General features: G+C 35.1%; 1 protein-coding gene across 1 annotated transcript in view; it reads right to left on the reverse strand.

Annotated features, from left to right (window-relative positions):
- LOC127937753 (potassium/sodium hyperpolarization-activated cyclic nucleotide-gated channel 2-like) overlaps positions 1-24,011 on the reverse strand; it is a 45,265-nt gene that overhangs the window by 9,937 nt on the left and 11,317 nt on the right. Inside the window, exons 3-4 of the mRNA XM_052534302.1 lie at positions 21,088-21,249; positions 10,170-10,388 (exon numbers count right to left, since the gene is read on the reverse strand). Coding sequence (XP_052390262.1) covers positions 10,170-10,388; positions 21,088-21,249 — 381 coding nt within the window. The remainder of the gene's footprint in view (positions 1-10,169; positions 10,389-21,087; positions 21,250-24,011) is intronic.

The raw sequence follows: 24,011 nt of genomic DNA on the forward strand, positions 1-24,011 counted from the left end.
AATGACTAAGTCCAATCACTACAATATCCAACTTGAAATAAATAAATAAATAAATAAACTGAAATTGAAATACAATACAAATAATGTATACCTAAATAGTAATATTACAAAATAATTATAATAAAAACAATAAAACTTACAAAAGCAAAAATACAAATAATAATAATAAAATCCAACAATTTGAATAATACAAATAATAATAATTGAAAAATAAATTAAATTGTGTCAAACTACTTAAATATTAATAAAAACGAATAGTATATAAATAACAGTAAAATTACTCAAATGGTTTAAACTTAAAAAAAAAAAAATACAAGACAGTTAACACAAGCAAACTGATTAAACATCTAAAGAAAACGGTTATCCTCTGGAGGACAAAACATTCACCGACACGAGCCATGCCAAGGTTATTCAACACACACTGTAACAGCTGGACAAGATCCAAGAAACCTGAGGCCAGGAGACTACAGACAAAGAAAATCACAGGACAAAAAACAGAGTTCATCACTCTTGATCATTCATTTGTGCTCAGCTGTATGTTTTGCCAAGTCCAGATTGTTGAAGTCCAAAACAGTACTCAAAAAGAAAAGGAAAAAAAAAGATATGCACCTAAATGAACACTGATAAAGCATAAATAATATATCAAACATAACAATGTATACCTTGAATGGATGAGATCATCTGCCAAATACATAAACGGCAATGTCAGATGGGTACTACATGAGATAAGCTACTCCTAAGAAAACAAGGGTTAAATGACTGAATGTGTGAATATTATTTATATCAGGACAATATCAATTGTGAAAGAGTGAAGTATTCAAATTATTTCAATATGTATTGTGTCACAATGATATATAGCCATTTTTATCAACAAAAAAAAAATTGTAAATGGTTACAAAGCAAGCAGTGATATCAGTTAGCTAAAATGGAAACTATAGAAAGACTTAATATAATATAAACTTTATGGTAACTTGAGAAATATATATATATATATATATATAAATAATATATAAAACATTTAATTTCATTTAGTTTAACATGATGTACTTAATTAAGTATTACTTAAATAAAAAACTACATTTAACATAAAACAACATTTAATTCAAGAATAAATAAACATTTAATTTACAAATGGAAATAAATAATAAAACTGAATTCTAATTCAAACTGAAATCACTCAAATTAAAACATACAAACAAAATTACGTTTTGTTATTATACTATAATAGTATTTCAATTATACTAACATATCACTGTTACAAATGAAAAAGTGTGTCAGGGAAGAGCTTGAGAAAATATGAGAGATAAAATAAGTAAATATCATTTGATCAAGTTGTAATTATGTCAAATTATCCCAAAAGTCTGCAAATGTTATTTAATTGCATTTATTTAGGAATAATAAAATGCTATGAACTGGCAAAGTTATTCATAACATGTAATTTCCAGCACATAAGGCATGTGAATTTTAGATTGTGGTGGAAATCTTCATTAAATCACAAGGTGGGGAAAATCTCCTGTTAAAAGACCTAGTAAGAGGGTGAAACAAACATGTTCACTTTCTAAAAGGGCCAAACAGGTTGTTAAAGAAACATCCATGTCAGCATAAAAACTTTTAATGTTTTCTGTCATTGCTCTAATCCAGGTCCATGTTCTTCAAGCAATGTACGACCCCCAAATCCCAGCCTCAGATCATTAGTTAACACTGACGAGCCAAACATCCCTCAAACTGTGTTATTTCCAGAGACAGAAAGAGAACAGTAATGATTGAATGAGCTAGGCAAAACAAAGAAAGCAGGTCAGAGCGCCGGCTTTAGCATTGCATTCGTGTGTGTTCCCTGTTGCACGGCAGCATCTGCTGACGCAGTTTGTGAAGCACCTGTAAAGGTCTCTGAACCACTTGTGAGAATAATTGCCTGTGTGTTGAGCTTTATAAAGCCCCACTACTGCTCTCATTCCACAACTTCATAGGAACATGAAAGTGGGCTGCATCTGTCAGCGCTGGGTCAACAGTGTTCAAAGATTGGTTTTAAAAGAGGTCACATGAAATACCTAACATTCCCCTTCATCTTTTGAAATAAAGTTTGATTTGAGATTTTTAGAACTTCCAGAGCTTGAAATAGTAATAATAATAATAATTTCCCTTGATATGTTGAAAAAGAATGTCCAGGAATTCAAAAATAACATACGAACAAACAACATTTTTATTGATCTTTTGAAATAACATATTAACTACGTTTTAGAATTTTATAACTCCCAGATATTCAAAAAGTTTAAGACAAAAATGTCTTTGATCGTCTGAATGAATAACCGAGTTCAATATAAGGTACTAGATTTTAAGAGTTAAAAAAAAAAAAAACATTTTGGGGATTTTAGAATTTCCAGAACAAAACAAAAAACAAAACAAAACAAAAAACAAAGACAAAAACAAAAAAAAAACACAAAACAAAGCTAAACAATAAATCCTTGATCTTTTAAAATAACAGAATTAAATTTAATAGATTTTAGAAATATAAAACCTACAATTAAAAAAATAAATTAATAAACATTTCCTCGATTTTTGAAATAGCAGTTAAATGTACTAGATTTTACAATTTTCTGAAATTAAAAAAATAATTATTATTTTATCTTTTGAAATAAAGTATTCAATGCACTAGATTTTAGAAAACTAGAACTTCCAGAGATTAAAATTTTTTTTTCCTTGATCTAGAAATAACAGAGCTTAGTGTACTAGGTTTTTAGAATTTTTGAATTTAGAGACTAAAGAATAGGTACAATTGCAAAAACAGGGGTTCCAGCCTCATATATCAATATGAGGGGTTGAACTGTAAAGTGAACGTGAAAAAAAAGTGATGTGACATGAAGCCAAGTACAGTGTCCCATTCTGGGAATCTGTGCTCTGCATTTATAAGTGCACTCTTATCTGGACTGTTCTGAACAGCCTTGAGTGGATCTAAACCCTGAAACAGCTTCTCCCAGCGTTTCATTGATCCAGACGCTTCACAGTAAAGATGGCATCAGTTGACGCAGCAGCAGTGTTGATCTAAGTGGTTCACTGATGGACCGATAAAGAAAATTGTGTTTAATGGGTAAGTTAGAAGACAGCAATGTGATACAGCTGGACTGATAAACCAGTGTAACGTCGAACTGTATCCTCTCTCGCCTCATTTACAGCCAAATTAAATGAAAGCCGAGTCGCCGCTGATGGAGCCGTTTACTGATGGGTGTGAAAGGTTAAGGACAAGGACAGGTCAGGACATGCCACTGTTCTCACTGGTTTAGCACGCAAACGCTGATGTTATTCATACTAACAACACAGTAAGATTGGGAATTCTTATATTATATATATATACCTACACACACTGTATATAGTAAATATGATACAGGTCTGAACACAAACAAACAAGAAATGATACATTTTGACCTTTTCTGAAGTGCTTGATCATGCAAAACCTTCTGGCATAAATAATATTATCTTTTTGCGGAAACTATTTTTTTTTTTCAGGATTCTTTGATGAATAGAAATTATTAATGTCTTAGAAAAATCATGCTGACTCCAAACTTTTGAACTGTGCTGTGTGTTTACTTAGCTGTACTGTGTGGGGACAAAGTTAATTCGGGCAAAACCTCAATTTTTCAACACCTGCAGACGTCCTCCAAAGAACAATGATTCATAAATATTGTAAGCAAAGCACAGAGTTTCCTTTTAGGGCTAAAGTTGTAGACTGTAGTGCATAATGTTGCAAAACCAACGGGTTTTGATTTCCAGGAAATGCATAAACTGATCAAATAAAATCTTTATTGCAATGTTTATATAATCTAAATGCACTCACCTAATTATCTTTTAATATAAATGTAAAGCAATAAAAGTCTATGGCACTGCCTCATTTAGGTAGCTAAGTAAATGTGTGTGTGTGTGTGTGTGTGTGTGTGTGTGTGTGTGTGTGTGTGTGTGTGTGTGTGTGTGTGTGTGTGTGTGTGCGTGTGTGTGTGTGTAACTAGCAGAGATAAAACGTTAGAAAATATAAATACAGTTAGTCTGAAATCCGAGGGCAGAAATCGTGAGCGCTCACTCTTTAATCTGTCAGATCTCTTCTTGGGCCTGACATTTTTATGCCTGTTTTAACTTAACAGTACAATGTAAAAAAAAAAGAAACCTCTAAAAATTGCAAAATTACCTAATTTGATGATGCTGCATTCAGTTTTTTTGGATTATATATTAGAAGAAATCTGCAACTTGCAATTAATTTAATCAGTTATTTCTTGTTTCTTTGAAATTATTTGTGAAGTTCACTAGCAATTTCTGACTGAAATTTTTTTTTCAGTAGACACACACACACACACACACACACACACACACACTGTGATGAAGCATTAATGGACCATTAACATGTGTCCTAGTTTAGATGGTTAGTGGTCTGTTGATGTTCCACACACATCAGGAAATAGCCTTTTTAAATTAAACTGCATCTGAATTATTCACAATTATTCTCTTCTCTTCTGTAAACTGAAATGCATCTCATGTCAAAATTCACAACCTCCACACATCATAATTCTCTCCCATCCTAAGAGGCGGTTATGTGTGTCTCTGTGCAGCGTGTGTGTGTGTATTTATAAACAGGCTTTCTGTTAGACATGCTCTAAATCTGCAGCAGTGCACTGAGTGTTTCTGACTGCATCTCTGCGGTTCACTCCAGTGACAGGACGGGGACCATCCTCTCACTGCCAGAAATAGCACAAAGATCGCACGCACCGCTCAGGTTACTCAAGAGAACAAGGGAAGCATCTCACAAGAAGCTCCAAAAAGAATTTAGGATTGCCGTAAAAAAAAAAAAAGCCTGGAAATGTCATCATATTTTTCACATCACATGAGTCTCAAGTCAGCCAAAAAAAAAAAAAAAGTCTGTCTCACTGTTATTCAGCAAAAAGAGACATTAAGGTTTAAGGAGTCAGCACCATATTTCAGAGAAACTCAAACTTTATTTCGGTCATACTGTGATGCATTAGTCAATAGAGAATTGAGAATTGGTCCCTGTACTAAAGTGTTACCATTATTTAATATAAAGATTATTATATATTATTTATTTTATCTAAATCCTTTGAGAACCTGATTTTATCCTGAAGGCCTTGGGGAGAACACATCAGTCACAGAAAACAACATTGATGAAGTACTGCATTAATTAAATAGTCTCAATGTTTATCTATCTACCCATCTGTGTCAATGACAGTCGTTGGGACAGATGGAGACTCTAGCATGCTTTGAGATGAAGTGAAAGAATCACCGGTGATTACGGATATTAGGCGCTTCTGCACAGAGAAGATGAATGATTCCAGAAGGTTAGTGCAATAAAGAGAAGCAGAGAGAGAGAGAGAGAGAGAGAGAAGAAGACAGATCTAGGGATATTTGTCGTGCCTGTTTCCTCAGGCTGTTCAGTGCAGCAGCGGGCGGTGAGGAAAGCTCAATGAAACCCGAGAGATACAGTTTGGTGTCAGTCTGCGGCGGTGGCAGCTGCTGACTGCAGAAGAGAGCGAGAGAGAGAGTTTCAGATCGACGCCCAATCAAAGAACACAATGCATGACAATAGCAGAAGAGGCATTAGGTCTAATTGAAATTCTTCTCGTTATTTCCTGAAAAATATGTCAGACCCCTTGTGTGCACTGGAGCGGCGGGGATCTACAAGCTAGAGTCACACAACCAGACTTTTAATTATTGCCAAACATTTCTAATGCACACTGCTGCATATTCAAGAACCATTCGCTTGGACAGGAACAAACCGTTTGATTGACGTACAAATAGATCAGCCATCTCAAACTGATCGGTAGACGACAGTGACTGAAAACACATTGAAATTACATTATGTCTTGACTGCTTTTGAAGGAAGTCTCTTCTGTCAACCAATGCTGCATTTAATTGATCAAAAAATACAGTTCAAATAGTAATATTGTGAAATATTATTACAATTTAATATATTGCTTTCTATTGTTGTATTATAAAATGTAATTTATTCCTGTGATAAAAGCTGAATTTTCAGCTTCATACCTCCAGTCTTCAGTGTCACATGATCTTTAGAAATCATTCTAATATGACGATTTGCTGCTCAACAAACATTTCTGATTATTATCAATGTTGAAAACAGTTTTTGTGAAAAGCGTCATGCATTTCATTTTTCAGGATTCTTTGATGAATAGGAATTTCAAAAGAACAGCATTTTACTTTAATAAAAACGTTTTGTATCACTTTTGATCAATTGCTAAATAAAACATTAATTGATTTCAGAAACCGTAGTTTTACGCTGTTTAAATGTTTTATTTGCCAATAACGTGTCCCTAAAAACACCATGAAATCTGTTGCACAGCACATGTAAAATTCCTATTCCTCTGACACCGCTGCAAAACAGGTGCATTATTAATATTGTTTCCTAGATGCAGAATTGAGTCTGTCTCACACTGCTAAATAGAAATAGTTTAACAAAACAACACCTGTACACCTTGAAATCTGAAAATGATGCTTTGAGCAAAACCCAGAACACAAGTGGTGCACAAACTCTCCAACCAATGAGGGGACAGTTTGCTCACCTGTGACTTAGTAACACATTTTGTATATAACCTATAAGAAAAAGCAACATTGTAACAATTTAGTCTTAGATTCGTAACTAGACAAACAAACTACACGAGCCAGATTCATGAAAATTTAAAAAATGTCTTAAGTTACATTATAAAATGTAAGAAATATATGTAAATAATATATGTTAATTCTCATAAATATAAATTAATTCTCAAATATTATAAATAAAAGTGATTGGCTATGATGTATGATTGAGTAACATCCTTGTCTAAAACAACAAATTTAAAGCCAAATTTTGTCCATCTATTAACACATTTTTAAGTAGAAATCATATCATGAAAAATGTTTAGATAAAATAAAAAGCTAAGTAAGTATTTTGTGAAATATAAAATCTGGATGTGCAAATCTAAAAACCAATGCAACAGCTTTGAAATCCTGTCTAGCTTATTTTAAGAAAGCTGTTGCCATGTGTGTGTCTCCATCGGATTGGGACAGCAGAGCAGCATCTTTCTTCTATCTTATCTAATCTGTCCGGCTCTGTCAATCTCTTTTAGTATCCAGACCACTTCCCAGCCTTCCAGATTTAGTACCCCATCAACACACTTTCATAGCAGCGATAAAAATAAGCAATGCTTGCACACACACAGAGCAGAAACCGCAGCTGAGCTGAATGTGAAGGAGCTCGCAGCTATGACGCAAATCAAACGGCATCGTTCAATATAAGATACGCGGAGGGACACACAATTATATAAATGTATGGGTCATCCTTCCTCTTCCGGCACTGTAAGAAACAAGGCATGAAATTTCACAGGACTGTCTGTGTCCGAAACACACCAAGGGCAAACGACAGACAGAAAGATATAACAGACAATCAACGGTGGTCTGAGCTCGAGGTGTCCTGAGGGATGACAGTCATTCATATACTTCATATAACAGTGCGCTTTGAATGTCTGCAAACAATTTTCCTACGTCAAAGTCTACGATTTTAAATTTGTAATAAATAATTGGGTAACACTTTACAGTAAAGATTCATTAGTTAATGTTACTTAATGTATTTACTAACATGAATGAAACATGAACAGTGCATTTATTACAGTAGCTACTTATTCATATTTGTTAATGTTAGTTAATGAAAATACAGTCAGTCATTGTTACAATTCACAATGCATTAACTAATGTTAAAATGCACAACTTTTGATTTTAATAATGCATTAATAAATGTTGAAATTAACATAAATTAAGTAAAAGAAATACTTATTTTAAAAACATAAAAAATGTTACCAAGCCCAAACTTTTGAACAGTTCTGTATATTTATAAAATAATAGTAATAATAATACAGTTCTGTTTATACGGCACGTTTCCTTTGCTCAAGGCAAGACATAAAAGTACATCACAAATCAAAAAACATGATAATAAAAAAGCAACAATTGTGTTGTTTCCCCATTACAAATATCTAAAAAGAAAAAAAAAACACTTGAGAAGCCAGTATTAAGAATTCCCTGCTAAGTCTTGTTTTCTGTAAAATTAATCCAAATTAAGTGAGAAAATATTTTCTTTGTCTCATGTGCAGATTTTTTTTCTTTTTGTTTTAAGCATTAACTCAAAAGTCATTTTGATTATCCAAGTAAAAGCATATACATTTCTGAATGTTAAGATATTTGTCCTGGAAAGCAAGACAAAAATAGTAAGGAAGAAAACCATTTTTGCAGAAACTGAAGCGGCTCTTCAAGAGGAGAATTTCCAGATGGAGTGCAGCTCACAGCACAGAATAGCAGGTCACTCGTCCCTGACCCTTACAGGGCTATTCCCAATCCCCATTTCTCTCTGTCTGCCTTTCTTTCCATTGATCCCATCAGTTCATTATGGTACATTCAAGGACAGAATCACAGTGTGCCATGCCACACACACACACACACACACACCCACACCTACATCAACTTCATGAGGACACTGGCAGGACAATAATCTGCTGCCTCATCAATTTTAGCAATGTGTGTCTATCCTCCACTTGATGATATGCAGTCGCCTCAAATTACTGGCTTAACTACTCGGGACACAATCCCTCTCATTCAAAGCGGCCAATCAGAGCACTCCGTTGCCTCCACCAATCTTTCTGCATGGTAACAGAGCTGATAAACGATTGGCCGAGCAGAAACGCTGAAGCCGCGCCAAGTCTTATCTACTGTTACAAACACAACGCACAGAAATATGACAGCCACAACAAAGTCAGCAGTGCGGTATAGTACATTAGCTGACGCTGTAGCTGCGGTCTCATCGGCTAAAAGAGCCTGCAATAAAAACAAACACTGTATCTGTCACATTAGCAGTCATTATCCAATCAGAGCAACCGCATCTGAAGAGCTGCTGAGTCAATGCAACAGCGACAAACAAAAACCTTTAAACATTAGCTGTGCAGGAAGATGGAACAATTGCGACTCTAATGTATTTTAATGGATGGAGGAGTAACATCATAAGGTGAAGCAATGGGTTCCTTGATAATGAAAAAGTTTCAAGACTGAGTTCAAGACTAATAAACTCTAATAAACTAACATTGTAACTGCACTGGATAGTATCAAGTGTCAGACAGTCGTGTTACTGTTTAGTAAAACTAATAATATTACAAATCATTTTCAGTAATGAATTCAGTGTTATTTTAGTCTGATTGCGATACCATTATATTTTTTTATAGAAATGCCACAGTTAAAAGGAACCCTCCATGTTTTTGAAAATAGGCTCATTTTTTATTTCCCTATAGTTAAACAGTTGAGTTTTACCGTTTTCTCTTTAGCTTAGCTTAGCATAGATCATTGAATCTGATATATAATAACTTCAGAATATAACTACAGAAGAGTCAGGTTTTAAATAGGAAAAATATAGAAACTATTTGGTCATTTTTGAGCGAGATGCTAAAAGTCTAATCCGTTTTAATGATCTATGCTAAGCTAAGCTAACAGTGCTACCGCCAGACCCGGAGATCGGCTGAATAGATTTGAAAAAAAGTAAAACTCAACTGTTTAATTCTAGGGAAACTGAAAATTAGCTTTTTTTTTTTTTTTTTAAAGTTAAGTGTTCCTTTAAAGTCAGAATTGCAGGGGGGAAAACAAACAATGAACTTGCAATTGCAAAAAACGGTTACAATTCTGAGAACAAAATCTAAAGCTGAATGTAAACTCAAAATTGCAAGATATAAACTTTTTTTCCTGAGAATTGTGGCAATTCAAAAAAAAAAAAAAAATAGAATTGTGAGGGGAAAAAAAGTCTGAATTTTGAGATGTAAACTCAAAATTGCAAACTCACAATTCTAAGAAAAAAAGTCTGAACAGTGAATTACAAACTAAGAATTGTGAGTAAAAATGATATTGTTGATACTGTGGTGGAAACAGGCTTTCTTCCTACATAAAAACAACTGCCCAAGGTTGTTTCCCACTGAAGTGACACATCAATTGATTATGTGGGTTAATTATGATTCTGATTTAGACTCAGATCAAATGCATACATAATCCACAGAAGGATTCATTTGGGAACTGAACCTCCCTAATGAAGCTTACATCTGCAACCATTTGTTTAATTAGTCGGTTAATTCCACAAGCTTTCACAGTTGCTTTACCTTCTCCTGGTACTGGCGTCGTGAGGAGTCCAGTGATTGGATGAGGGCCGTGGCGTGTCCGATGAAGACGGCGTAGCAGGTGGCACCCACGATCATGCTGAGCATCGTCAACCAGATATCAGAGAGACTCTCCGGAGCTTGACGACCGTAACCTATGCACAACATGTGACTCATGGCTTTAAACACGGCGAACGAGTACAGCTCACTCCACGTGTCGTTCTGCAGAGAGAGAAACAAACACAGAACATAAACTGCATGTAATTTGCAGTTCACAACACCTACTTCCAATCTAAAAGCAGCATACCAGGAAGAAGCAGCGGTCTATGACTTTTGCACTATAATTAGTCCATACACTATATATAGTGTAAAAAGCCTCAAGAATTTGCTAAACATTTCTTTTTGAAGTCATACAAGTTCATAACAACATATGAATGAATAAATGTTGACAAATTGTCATGCACAGCTTCAAACGAGGCTCAAACTTATTCACAATGTTTTATTTTATATCCATTTGATGGATGCTAACAGATAAGGTTATTCATAAAAAACTAAAAATAATCTGGAATCAAAAACAACTTCACATTTGAAGATCACAGGGATAAATTAACAGTAAAGCAATAAATATTTAAGAAATCTTTCAAACTGTAGAATGTTTGAATGTTGTCACATGACCAAACTACACTGCACGTTTTTAAATAAGCAAGTGCCATTTTTCATGTGGAAAATTATACAGTCATTTTGCATTTTGAATAGAATTTTGTATACAAATGTCTTAACAGGTAGTCTGATCACATAAAAAAAAAATAATAATAAATAAATAAAAAAACTATATATATCATGAATAAAAATTCCAAGAAGGTGGATATCAAGTATATTATGTAATGCATTATAAAAAAACAAAAATGTACATAAAATCTACATGGTTACTTAATATACACTGGAAATTTTTATTTTAAAGAAATTAGTGCATAAGCAATTTTCAATCAGAAAGTGTTTTCTTTAAAACTTAAAAAAATTACAGTGTGTAAATAGATTTTAGGTCTAATTTTCAATTAAACACACTACATTGTGATATCTAATGTTATTATATTTGTCAGTCTGATTGCATAATGATTCAAAAAAGATTATTTACAATGTTTTACTGCTTATGCATTTTTTCCAAGCTAGGTTCAAAGTGATTCCAAATCAGAAAAGAAAATAATAAAGAGATGATGGGGCATATGTTTTTGTATTCTGTATGCAATTCATATTATAACCGAAATGCCTGAACTATAATAAATAAAGCAATTAGCTGCAGAACGGCCAGCCATGAGGCGTCTCGGGACGACAGAGATCAGTGTGTGGTGAGGATCTGCCAGCAGTCTCAAACAAGAAACCATTAAATGTGCCCTTTTTAAAAATGCGTCTGTGCTGACATCCAGCTAATTCCCAAGGCGAGATTAATTACAGTTGCTGTCCTCTGCCCAAAAGCTCAAACTTCTGAACTGAGGAGAGAGAAAAAACTGGATCTATTGCATTCTATTGTGATTCCATTAAAGGAATAGTTCACTCAAAAATAAACATTTGCTGAAAAATTTCCTCACCCCTGAGGCCATCCGAAATGTTTTGTTGATATAGAGAAATGTAGCATTCCATCTCTTGCTCAGCAAGGGATGCTCTGCAGTGAATGGGTGCCGTCCAAACAGCTGATAAAAACATCACAGTAATCCAAAAGCAATCTCAATAATGTCTTGAGAACAAAAAAGCTGCATGTTTGTAAGAAACAAATCCAAAGAGACATTCTAACAAGTCATCTATCCATAATATTGCTTTTTCCAAAGAAAAAGTTTTCTTGTCTGAATCAGATCACCGATCAAGTACCGATTACAAGACAAAACAGTCTAAAACAGCTCCAAACAAATATGTGGGTGGATTTTTAAGAGATAGACAACAGAAGATGGACCTTTTTTTAATGGAGGAATAGGGGTGTAACGATACGCGTATTCGTATTGAACCGTTCGGTACGACGCTTTCGGTTCGGTACGCGGTACGCATTATGTATACCGAACGGTTCGTTGGAGTAATTAATTATATTTGAAAAAAAAAAAAAGAGAGAGAAAGAAATATAATGATATGCGTTCAACAAGGTAGCCCAATAACCCAAACAACGTAACAGGCAACGCCCCTGACACTCCCGAAGAAGAAAAAAACACCATCTTATATGTTTATGTTAGGCTACTCAGCAGGCGCTCGCTCACTCAGTACGCGCTGAAGGCTCGTTGCAAAATAGCCAATGCGTTTAACAGACTAGAAATGAGAAGATCCTCCAATAACCAACAGGTCTGGTGTTTGGGTGCACTTTGGATTCCCTTTAAGCTATAATGGTGATGGCAAGAGAGTGGTGGATAAAAAAACAACGGTATGTCGCATCTGCAACATGACAGGGTACACCAGCGGGATTACAAAAAAAAAAAAAAAAAAAACAGCGGGAATATCTGGGATATATGCGTCAGTACTATCTGGGAAAAGACGAAAAAAAGGAGAAACATGCACGCAGCAAACTATCCCTGCAGCATTTAGACACTATAGCTTACAGGGAATCCAACCCAAACACCAGACCTGTTGGTTATTTTAGGATCTTATATTTCTGGTCTGTTAAATGCATTAGACATTTTGCAACGAGCCTTCAGCGCGTGCTGAGTGATTGAGCGCCTTAGGGGCCGTTCACATATCGTGCCTAAAAACGCATGGAAAACGCTAAGCGCGTCTTTCTCCTGAGGCGTCTGTCTTTGCTAAGCAACAATGACGTGCTCTCTCCATGAGACGCGGAAATTTCAGCGAAGGATAAATGGATTTGCAGCTCTAAAAATCGCTTGCAGTAGCTCTGCTACTGAATTTATTTCAAAATTGCAATCCATATACAACTATGATCAGCTGTTCCTTCATCTTGGCTGAGCTCTCAACCTTGTTACGGGAAAGGATGAAGCTGATTGGTTGGTTCTTGTCACATGACCCGCGGTGCGCTTGCGGCATTCTGAAAAGTTGAGATGTTTTTACATTTTGCTGTATCTAAAACGTATCGAACCGAACCGAACCGAACCGTGACATCAGTGTATCGTATCGAACCGAACCGTGAATTTTGTGAACCGTTACACCCCTATGGAGGAAGCATTATGAATTATGGACTCATATTTTCGCCAGAAGCAATGGTTTAAAGTTAAAATAACAATGACGGATTTGTTTCTTACAAACACACAACTTTTCTCTTCACTAGACATTAACGGATAGACTGGAGTGCTGTGGATTACTTGTGGATTATTGTAATGTTTTTATCAGCTGTTTGGACTCTCATCTGACGGCACCCATTCACTGCAGAGCATCCATTGCAAATTCCAAATTTTGCAGTATGCAATACATTTGACTTGAGCCTTCATGACGCTGGCTGCCAATGTTAGGATGTTTACTCAATTGGATTGAAAATGCAAAAATTAACTATTGATTTCCCAGATGATAACTGGACACCACTCTTAACTTCTGTTTCCAAATCCTAAAGCGTTCTCTTTATTTCCAAGTGTAAATGAAAAGACCAGATTTTCAGTGTGGTCTCAGACTTTCAGATCCCACAGTATGCATTATGGAGTGCAAACATAGCCTGCATACTTTTCTCCCCAAAGACTTTTTCGGTGGCATGCAAAGTTAAAGGGAAGAAGAAAAGGATTGAGAAATGAAAAAATGAGAAATAGGGAATGTGTGGGGAAAGACAGAGGGAGCAGGTCACTGTAGGAACACTGGAGTGAACAGGGCTGAATTATACATGAGTTGAGAGCACTTTGCCTTAAACACAAGAAGTAGAGAGTCCACACTGGAGCAAAAGACACATCCACAGAAAGAGATATTGTGTTGCAATCCTAGCATACTGTGCATCTACTGGTTGGTTTAGTAATACAAATTGTTTCACATACTTATAACTTTCAAACAATAGAACGCTATGCTTTCACATGATCACAGTATGTTGCATGTTTAATGTCCATTTTTCATTTGCTAAATCGTAAGTGTTATTTCGCATTTTTTTATACAATTTTGTATGCAAAAGTCATAACATTTGGCAGATCACAAAATATATTGTCATTTAAGATTACTCATACTGTGACATTTAGATTTAGGTCATACCATCCGCCCTACAGCAAAAAATAGAACATTTACATACAGGTGCATTCATGCATTTGACATATGTAATCCAAAATTACTTACAGAGCATTTAAGGTTATTTATTCATTTATTGCTTGCTTGCTTTCTTGCCAGTAATCTGAGTAGTATGCTATTCTGAATATACAAATATCCTTTGCAAGGACTTCCCAACTGTAACTAAACTAAGCCGAACCCTGAAATACACCTTCTGGAATTGAAAATAAATAAATAAATAAATAAATAACAAATAAACAACGGAATAAAATAATATGAAATGGATGAATAAATAGGAATATTGAAATTAAATGAAATTAATGAAAAAAGACTACCGTAAATTAAATTAAATAAATGATAGAATTTAATTAAATAACATACAAACAAACAAACGAATGAAAAGAAAAATAATGCAATAATAAAATAACAGAAATTCAGAAATGAAGTAGCCATAAAGACAGCACACATCTGAGCATGCACACACACACACACACAATCCACTTCTCCAGCTTGCTGTCTAGACTCCTTCCATGGGCTTATTGCAATACCTTTCAATATTAAAAGGTATGAAATTGAGAAAAAGTATATAAAAAAGGAAGAGAAAATAGGAGTGAATGAGCCTCAGGGAAAGGGAGACACATTCTTGATCACTTCCTCATTCCTTCGCTCATTCATGCCCTGGTCTGCAGTGATAGGGCAAGAGGCATTATGGGAAGACATTCATTAACCATACAGACACGCATGCCCTGTGGCCGATAAGCTGAGACTCTTGGATTCTGCCTGTAATAGTGAAGCCGGGCCGCCAGCCTGCTCTGACTCTATTTACAATAGCTAATCTAAACGTACAGCAGTCCTCGACACGCGCTGCTGCCCAGGCCCCAGACACCAGATGCTGGATGATATATGTTTTTTATCTCCGCCAAGACAATCCAACATCTATTCACTGAGCCATTCATCTCCACGTCTGACCAAGTCACTGCGGTTTTTCATCTGAAAAATGAATGCGGCAGTCAGGCGGAAAAGCTTCCTGCGGTAATGATACTATATGTGTGTCTCTTCTTCAGGAGGAATACATTCAGATGGCGAGTAAATTACAGAAGAAAGCAGGGTTAGGTTTCTGTTCTGTATGACACAAAAAGGTTATTGGTCCCCTCTTGACCTTTGACCTTTTGAAAGATACAGCAGTTAAAAAATTACATATTTTTGTCGGCCAAAATTTGTAAATGGTTCCAAATGGTTTTTAGTTATACTTGCCTGAAAAACACAGTCTGATCACAAAGTCAGCCAAGAAAGAGATGTTCAAAAATCATGGTCGATGTCACTTCTGATGCATTAGTCACATTCAAAATATATTGTTATCTAAGATGGTATGAGATTTTGTCATATTGCCCACCCTGCAGAAAAAGTAGTACATCTATATACATTTGCATTCGTGCATTTGGCAGATGTTTTGATCAAAAATGACTTACAAAGAATTCAAGATTATATTTGGCCAGTAATAAGTAGTTTCTCATATGTAACACAAAATACATCAGTAAAGCATCCTTGTTACTTTTGTTTTACTTGTCTTGAAGAAGGTTGTTACTTATAAGTGTCTAAATGGGACTACAGAGGTTATTATTTGAAGTGGCTGAAAGGGAAGGAATGAAAATAAGAGTTGAAAATAAGGTGAAGTCATCCGAATACAAAAGTCATACTAGAGGTGAGGCATTAAGTTTCAGATATGATCAGGAAACGTAAATGATTTTCATGTTAACTAAACAAATGATGTATGTAAACTATGTATTCTGGCATTAAAAATAACACATTTTGCACTAAGGAGCAGTCAGCCTTGATTAAAATGGATTCTAGGAAGCAGCCCATAATGTGAGCGTTCAGAAACTCATGTTAGCTGCATGTTTTACCCAGGAGGGCTGAAAGCATGTACAGTGAGAGGATTGAGAGCATCTTTGAGTCTCTGGAGGGTTTTTCTCAGAGGGAGAGAAATAACATACTGTGTTTAATCCACATCTGAGTCTAAACATACACACACACACACACACACATGTTTGTTTTTGTGAAAAAGGGGGGACATCCCATAGGTGTAATGGTTTTTATTCTGTACAAACTGTATATTCTATGGCCCTACACCAAACCTACACCTAACCCTAACCCTCACAGGAAACTTTGTGCATTTTTACTTTCTCAAAAAAACTCATTCTGTATGATTTATAAGCGTTTTGAAAAATGGGGACATAGGTTATGTCCTCATAAGTCACCCTCTCCTTGTAATACCTGTGTCATACCCATGTCATTATACAGAGTTGTGTCCTGATATGTCACTAAAACAAGAGCACACACACACACACAAAGTATATAAACGCCAGACACACCACACAAAAACGGATCACATTTAATTAGATCAGACAATTAAAGCTGAGACTTATATATACTTTTTAGCCTATATACAGTAAACATTTTTTAAAGTTTGGGGACAGTAAGATTGTCCAATTTTTTTTTTGTTTTTTTCAAACATAACACTTTTATTAAGCAAGGGTGCATTAAATTGATCAAATGTGACATTATGTTACAAAAGGGACTTACGGGGATCTTACTGACCCCAAACTATTATAGTTTTATTGCCAGATATATACACATTCATGCTTATAACAAGCAATACTATGTCAGTATCCCGAACGAGCCCCCATTTGATTATTTTAAATATATACACACAAATACATATACACTACTTACCTCTCTCATTCAGCACAAATCCAAATATTCTATAATGTTTTCATATTTGCAGTGCAACGAATCTGAATGGTAAACTATTATTTATTATGTAAATTATAAGCTTTGTACTTCAGTTCCAACGGCGACACAGAGGCAGGTGTGCTGATGTTTGGTTCACTATATTTTATTTCAATAAAGTGCCAACTGTGCTGTCAAGTTAGCAATGCTGGAACTGATGTGTTTTGTGTTTGTGTGTGTGTGTGTGTGTGTGTGTGTGTGTGTGTTTGTGTGTGTGTGTGTGCGCGCATGCCCGCACAATCATTTCAACTGTTTCCTTATACCAGCAGAATCAACTTTAAACACTTATTGTCTTTTAAATAAAGAATCACTGTATAAACGTCTGCTTTTATTTGTGTCCACTTACACTGAAAACAAAACATTGTGCTTTTGTAAAATAAAGAAAACCAATAATATGTTGCTTTCCGCCATTTGAGTTTCCTTTCTGTGAACAAATTAAGCCTGTCAATGAAAATGAGCTGAAACTCAGCATATAATGGCTATGTTATGTGTCCCTTGTTCATGTGCTGCAGATTATGTATATTTAACAGAATGTAATAATGTTTAGTATTTTCACATCTAGGTGAAATTTGTCTTTAATTTTTACTAGTGTCTGTTCAAAATAAAATTAAAGAAACAGTCTTTTTTTTTTTTTTTTTTTTTGCTGTACCGAAATCGTATCTGTTTGTGACCCCTGAACCGAGGTACGTACCGAACTGTGACATCTGTGTACCATTCCATCCCTAATATATACACACAAACACACACACTTTATTGCATGTTCTGAACGAGCATCCCTGACTATTCTTTATGTATATGTTTAAACCCTCCAGCTATGTGTCTACTGATGTTAGCGTATCCTCAACTTCCTGCTATCCTAATAGATTTATGTTAGCACCGAGCAACAGAGACAGAGACACACACACAGCAGTGCATCAGCATTTGTTTACAGATGATTCACTGCATGTGTAGTTTCAGATGCCACGGCATGCTTTGATTTATCACCAATATCTTCAACCTCCCTGAGAAGATAATAAGTCACATAAGAACAATAATTCAAAAGATTTTCCATGCAGTGATCTCCTTCCCTGCTGTTTGCAACATGTAACTACAAAACCTAACATCTTACTACATTAATATTATGAACTGTATTGAGAGTTACAGAAACTATCCAAATGCTAATCTATCCATCAATGTTAGTCTTCACACACTGACAGAAGTTTCCATGTTGATCCGGTATGTGCGTGTGCAGTTCCAGTAAGATCAATGACGTCCTTTAGGATGCGTTACTGAAGATGGATGGTCTGTTTCTGTATGCGCACCACACACTAATAATACGAGATGTCAAGCACTCAGTGTAGAAGCTCTCCAGAGACCAAAGCCTGCATCTCTTCCAGCCTCCGTTTTCCACTTTATTTACTTACCGTGTTCAGTGACATGTTCCTGTTTCCTGACAGATTCAGAGAGGACTATCACAGTTATTCCGTTTTGGTTGCCATTTAATTGTTAAATTAAATAACTATGGTTCATGTATGTCTTATTAGCTCATATCTATTACAGCATAAGCTTAATTCACACAGACCTCGAGTCTTTTTTCACATTGAACTTTTTCACTTAATATTACACTGAATGACATGAATAAAAATATTTTTAACTAATAAAGGTCATGTAATGAAATAGTGTCTTTTCCATTTTAAGAGTGATTCTTAAATGTAATTTTTATTCTATTTTAAGCATTCTATTAGAAAAAAAATGTAAGTGTTAATAAATTGCATTGTGCCATTTCTAATGCATTTTAACTGTGACCTTACACTACGAATGTGAAACTGCTCTTTCCTCCTGCATCGGTTTATGTAATTCTCCTCTCTTTCTGCCCTCTCTGCCATCTTACATTCTCTCTATCCTTCACTCGTTCTCTGATCTCCAGAGGGACGTGTGACATCATCACAAACCTTCAGTACCAACAGAGACTGAGTGAAAACAACAGCAATAACGTCCATTACACAACACAACAAACAAACTGATATCAGCATCACATCAACTAGAACACTATAAAAATGTAATTATGAAATCTTAACGTCAGCATGCATTACAATTTGAGCCTATATACTTATTGACATACATCTTTACACTATCTCAAACAAAAAGACCAGAAAAAAATTGACTGCAAGTCATTCATTTCCAATGTCAAGTATGGGAAATATTTGAAATATTTTAAAATTAAAAAAAATTAAAAAATTATGAATACAGAGTACCAATATTATTTTTGCTAAATATTTAAATGCTATTTTAGAAAAATGGGCAATTAAGAATAATTATTTCTGAAATAATCATTTTACAATTGATACATAATTATTTTAATTTGATAGGCTCAATAAAACTTGTTGCACATTCAGGTTTGCTGATATAGGATTTTCTTCCGTGTGTTTGCAGGGGGTTTTGAGAACATGTGGTTGAAGAGATTATTTAGCAAAGTTGACAAACTTCACTTACGTACTGTGTACGTTAACTTTAAGAAGCTGAACTCTTTAAGATCAGCTGTTGTGTAAAAAAAAGAGCATATGGGGTCAGAACGACATAAGAGTGAATATACAGCAGCTGAATTTTCATTTTCGTGTGAACCATCCAAATGTTTTAGTATCAGGGGTTTGTGTGAGAGTGTGTCTGGTGTCTGGTTCTTTCATGTCTGTTTGAGAGATGTACAAAGAGCACAGCTGCTTTGGCACATCTCTAAACCTGAACGTTTACACACACACACACACACACACACACACACACTTTTATGTCCACTGCCATCACCCCGTCTCATCTCATCTACACCAAACAGCCCAGAGCCGAGCAACAACACTTACTCATATAGTTTCATCACACACTTCAGTAGAGAGCACAGTGTGGAAAACTCAATGAAAGAAGACAAAAAACTGAAAGAAAACACAGAAACATGGAAAAATCATTTAACCGATAGTATACTCTGATGAAGTCCTCACTGTCTGTCACAGAAAAGAATCACAAACAAGATCTATATGATATCTTCTCAGATGTTTCCCAATTTTTGTTTCCCAGACAATAATGTGAATAAATGTAGAACAAATTGGGAATATTCTGGTTCTCAGATGTGTCTCCTCTTTCAGAAGAGATCTCAACAATGTCTCAAACTGTGCTCAGATTTGCAAAACAATACAGAGGTTAAACATAATCTCGAAAAATGTTAACCTCAATTGTTTCTCCTAGATAACAATGAGTTTAAATGGAGCACAAATTGTGACTTTTCCGAAGTCGTCTCCTTTTCAGATGTATCCGTCTTAAAGAAAACCTTCAGTAACCTCGCACATATCTCCTCTAGAGTTTCAGATGAGATTTCAACAATGTCTCAAAATGTGCTCAGGTTTTCAGATACATTATATCTTAAACATAATGTCTAAACAATTTAATATCTCAAATACTTCAATTGCTTTTCTAGGCAACAAGATAATTTTCTTAAAGTTTCCTGCTTCTTAAACGTTTGTCTCCTGAAAGAAAGCCTCCTGTAATCTCAAGTGTCTCCTCTAGAGTCAATATGAACTCAATCAATGATCTGAGTTGAAGTATATCTCTATATTTTTACCTTGACAGCCACTTAACACAAAAACTGAAAACATTAAGTCTCCCGAGCTATTAAAGAACAACCTCTGAGAAATAAAGTCTTCTTCTTGTGCAGGATGTAGACAAATTTAATCCTGAAAGGATAAACGTTATTGAATGTAGCAGACAATATCTGAATCTTCATTTATCTGGTCAATAAAACTCAGGTAAAATCAGCAAATAGATTCAGGTTAATGTAATTCAGTTTCATTCAACTCTATTACCCTACTTGGATATTCGGTTTGTGAACCAATTTTTATAATATTAGCATTGCAGGGTGCAGGATTGTTTCGTGGTACACACCGAGTCAGCCTGGCAGACAGTCGTGCATTCGTGAAAACATAAAAATGGAAAGTTAAAAACATACCACCATCTTGTTGAGGGAGACCCAGCAGTCGGAGGGGAAGTCCTGCAGCATGGGCACCAGAAACTGCAGACACCCGTCCCAGTGACACAGCAACAGCATCATCGCTATCAGGTTAATAATCCGCATCACTGCGCTCGCCAGGTCGTACGTCATGTGGAAGATCTGCAGGGGGGGAATCACAACACGACATTTGAAGAAGCCTCTGAAATTTCAAAAATACAAAGGCGTGTGTCTGAGAACAGTTTTTTTTTTTGCAATTCCATTTGTGGCCACTGGAGACATATAACATATATATATATATATATATATATATATATATATATATATATATATATATATATACAGTATATATACCGTATTACAACATCTTACAATGTTTTATAAACATCAGTTCATGCATTTGGCAATAAGTTAATATTAATTTCTACATATGCTAAATATTAATAGAAATTATAAATTCAATAATAAAACTAGTTAATATGAATTAACCTAGGTTACTACAAATTAAACCATTAATAAATGCTGTAAAAACCATTGTTCATTATTAATCCTGATGCATTAGCTGGTGATAACAAATTTGATACTGTAAAGCGTTCCCGAAAACAAAAAAAGTCACTATAAATCAGAAAGAGCTTTACTGCCAGGTATGTTTACACATATGAGAAATTTGTTTTCATGATAGAAGCTCCGCAGTGCAACAGAATGACAGCGACAGAACAAAAAACACATAATAAAAAAAAAAATATATATATATATATATATATATATATATATACACACAAATATGTAGGTAAGGAATGACAATATAGAAATTGACAATTGTATGGCAGGTATATTACAAAAAACAAGAAATTAATCAAACTGAATTTAAGGTTTATGATTATACTTTAATGTTATATACCACATGACATATATATATATATATATATATATATATATACACAGTGCCACTTGAAAGTTTGTGAACCCCTTGCAGAATCTGTGAAATGTGAGTTGTTAACAAAATAAGAGAGATCATACAAAATGCATGTTATTTTTAATTTAATACTGTCCCGAGTAAGTTTACATAAAATATTTGTTACATTTAGTCCACAAGACAAACAAAATTGCTGAAATTATTCTGCAAGGGGTGCAGAATAAAAAATAATAATAAAATAACTCAGGTTGACAGATATCTGTTTAAATAATTAATTGCAACAATATGTAAACAACAGATGGAGGTAAGTAGAGCTGATTTAGCACAGGATGAATGGATGAATACTGAAATAAGACTCGTACTGCCTTGCAGACTGATAAGAAACCTTGGACACACGGAACAGAGAACAGAGTTAGTGAGGAGCACACAACTCGGCTAGATGTTGAAGGGAGTCCAGGTAAGAGTATATACACGACGGAGACAGACTGGGGCAACACAAGGACACAGGAGCTGGGCAAACACTGGAGATAGGAGCTTTGGAGTATAACATGAAAACGCTGAGATCAGTCCGCTGCCCAAAAAGACTAGGTGTGTGCTTATATGTGGTGATTGAGGATTAATCTGGTGCAGGAGTGAGTGCTAGAACTGACCGAGTGGTGGAGGAGCCTGGCATCTGTGTGTGTGTGTGTGTGTGTGTGTGTGTGAGTGAGAGAGAGAGAGAGAGAGAAAAGAGTAAAGTACCAGTGTAAAGAACTTTGGTAAATATTTGTTGTTTATAATGTGCTATTATATATAAACATAAAAGTGAGTTTATCTTTGCCTTACTCATATTTCCTCCGTATATTACAGTGTTTGTTCAGTAGATTTTTAGATTAGACTCTCTGGCACTTGGTTGTCCAGGGGGTTTGTCTAAAGCCCAACAGAAGCTACCCATGAAACCTCCAGGGTTTACTTTGTGGAAAGAGAAAGATACTCTGCAAGTAGCTAATCAGACCTCTGTGCATGCTGAAATGTACCCAAAGGTCTCCTTGTCATCCCTCTCTCTTCCTGTTTCCTGAAGCAGATATTTCATCTATGCTCTACAGAATATCAAAGTGGATAAACAAATGAGACAGAATCTAGAAATTTGCTTCTACGATTTAATCTTTGTTATCAAGTAATACCATTTTGCAAATGTGTTTGCTAGTGTCAGTGGTTATGCATGATAAAAAGTCTGTTTGACAGCGGCAACAAATGATGATGTATAGACCTGCAATATGCTTTTCCATCAAAATAAAATAAAATGTATTATAAATAAAAATAACAAAATAAATAAAACAACATTTTGTCTGTTAGACAATGACAACAAATATCATGTATGGACTTGCAATGTGCCTTTTTGCATAAAGTAAAGTCGAGTCAAGTAAAATACGAAATAAAAGGAACAAGTTGACATTATTGGTCATGCAATAATATAACTCATAACTTAAAAGTAACATTCCTCGACACTGAACACAAACACAAACACAGCTCCTGGATTGCGTTCAGGGATCCTTCAGAAGGCTTTTCTATTGACCTGCTCTTTGTAGAAACATCGACTCAGGTCCTAAAAACCTAACATGATTAATGAGCCTCATCAAATATCTTCCACATCAAATGACCATCGCACACTGGACATTTGTTACTGCCCAACGCTTCCCATCAGTCAGCAGACAACTACACAGCCAGACACTCACTACACACCTCCAACTCAACATATGCCTCCATAAATCACATGACATGAAACATCATTAAGCTTTTAATAATCTGAATAGAAAGCTTTGGATCCGGTTAATCAGCTAGTGTATTTCATGTGTTTACTAATATACAAAACCCATATTAGAATGATTTCTGAAGGATCATGTGACACTGAAGAATGCTGAAAATTCAGCTTTGCGTCACAGGAATAAATCACATTTTGAAATATATTTAAATAGAAAACAGCTACATCAAAATGTAATAATATTTCACATTTTTTGGTGTTTTTCTG

This window comes from Carassius gibelio, chromosome A2, assembly GCF_023724105.1.
Source record: "Carassius gibelio isolate Cgi1373 ecotype wild population from Czech Republic chromosome A2, carGib1.2-hapl.c, whole genome shotgun sequence".
Taxonomy (NCBI): Eukaryota; Metazoa; Chordata; class Actinopteri; order Cypriniformes; family Cyprinidae; genus Carassius; species Carassius gibelio.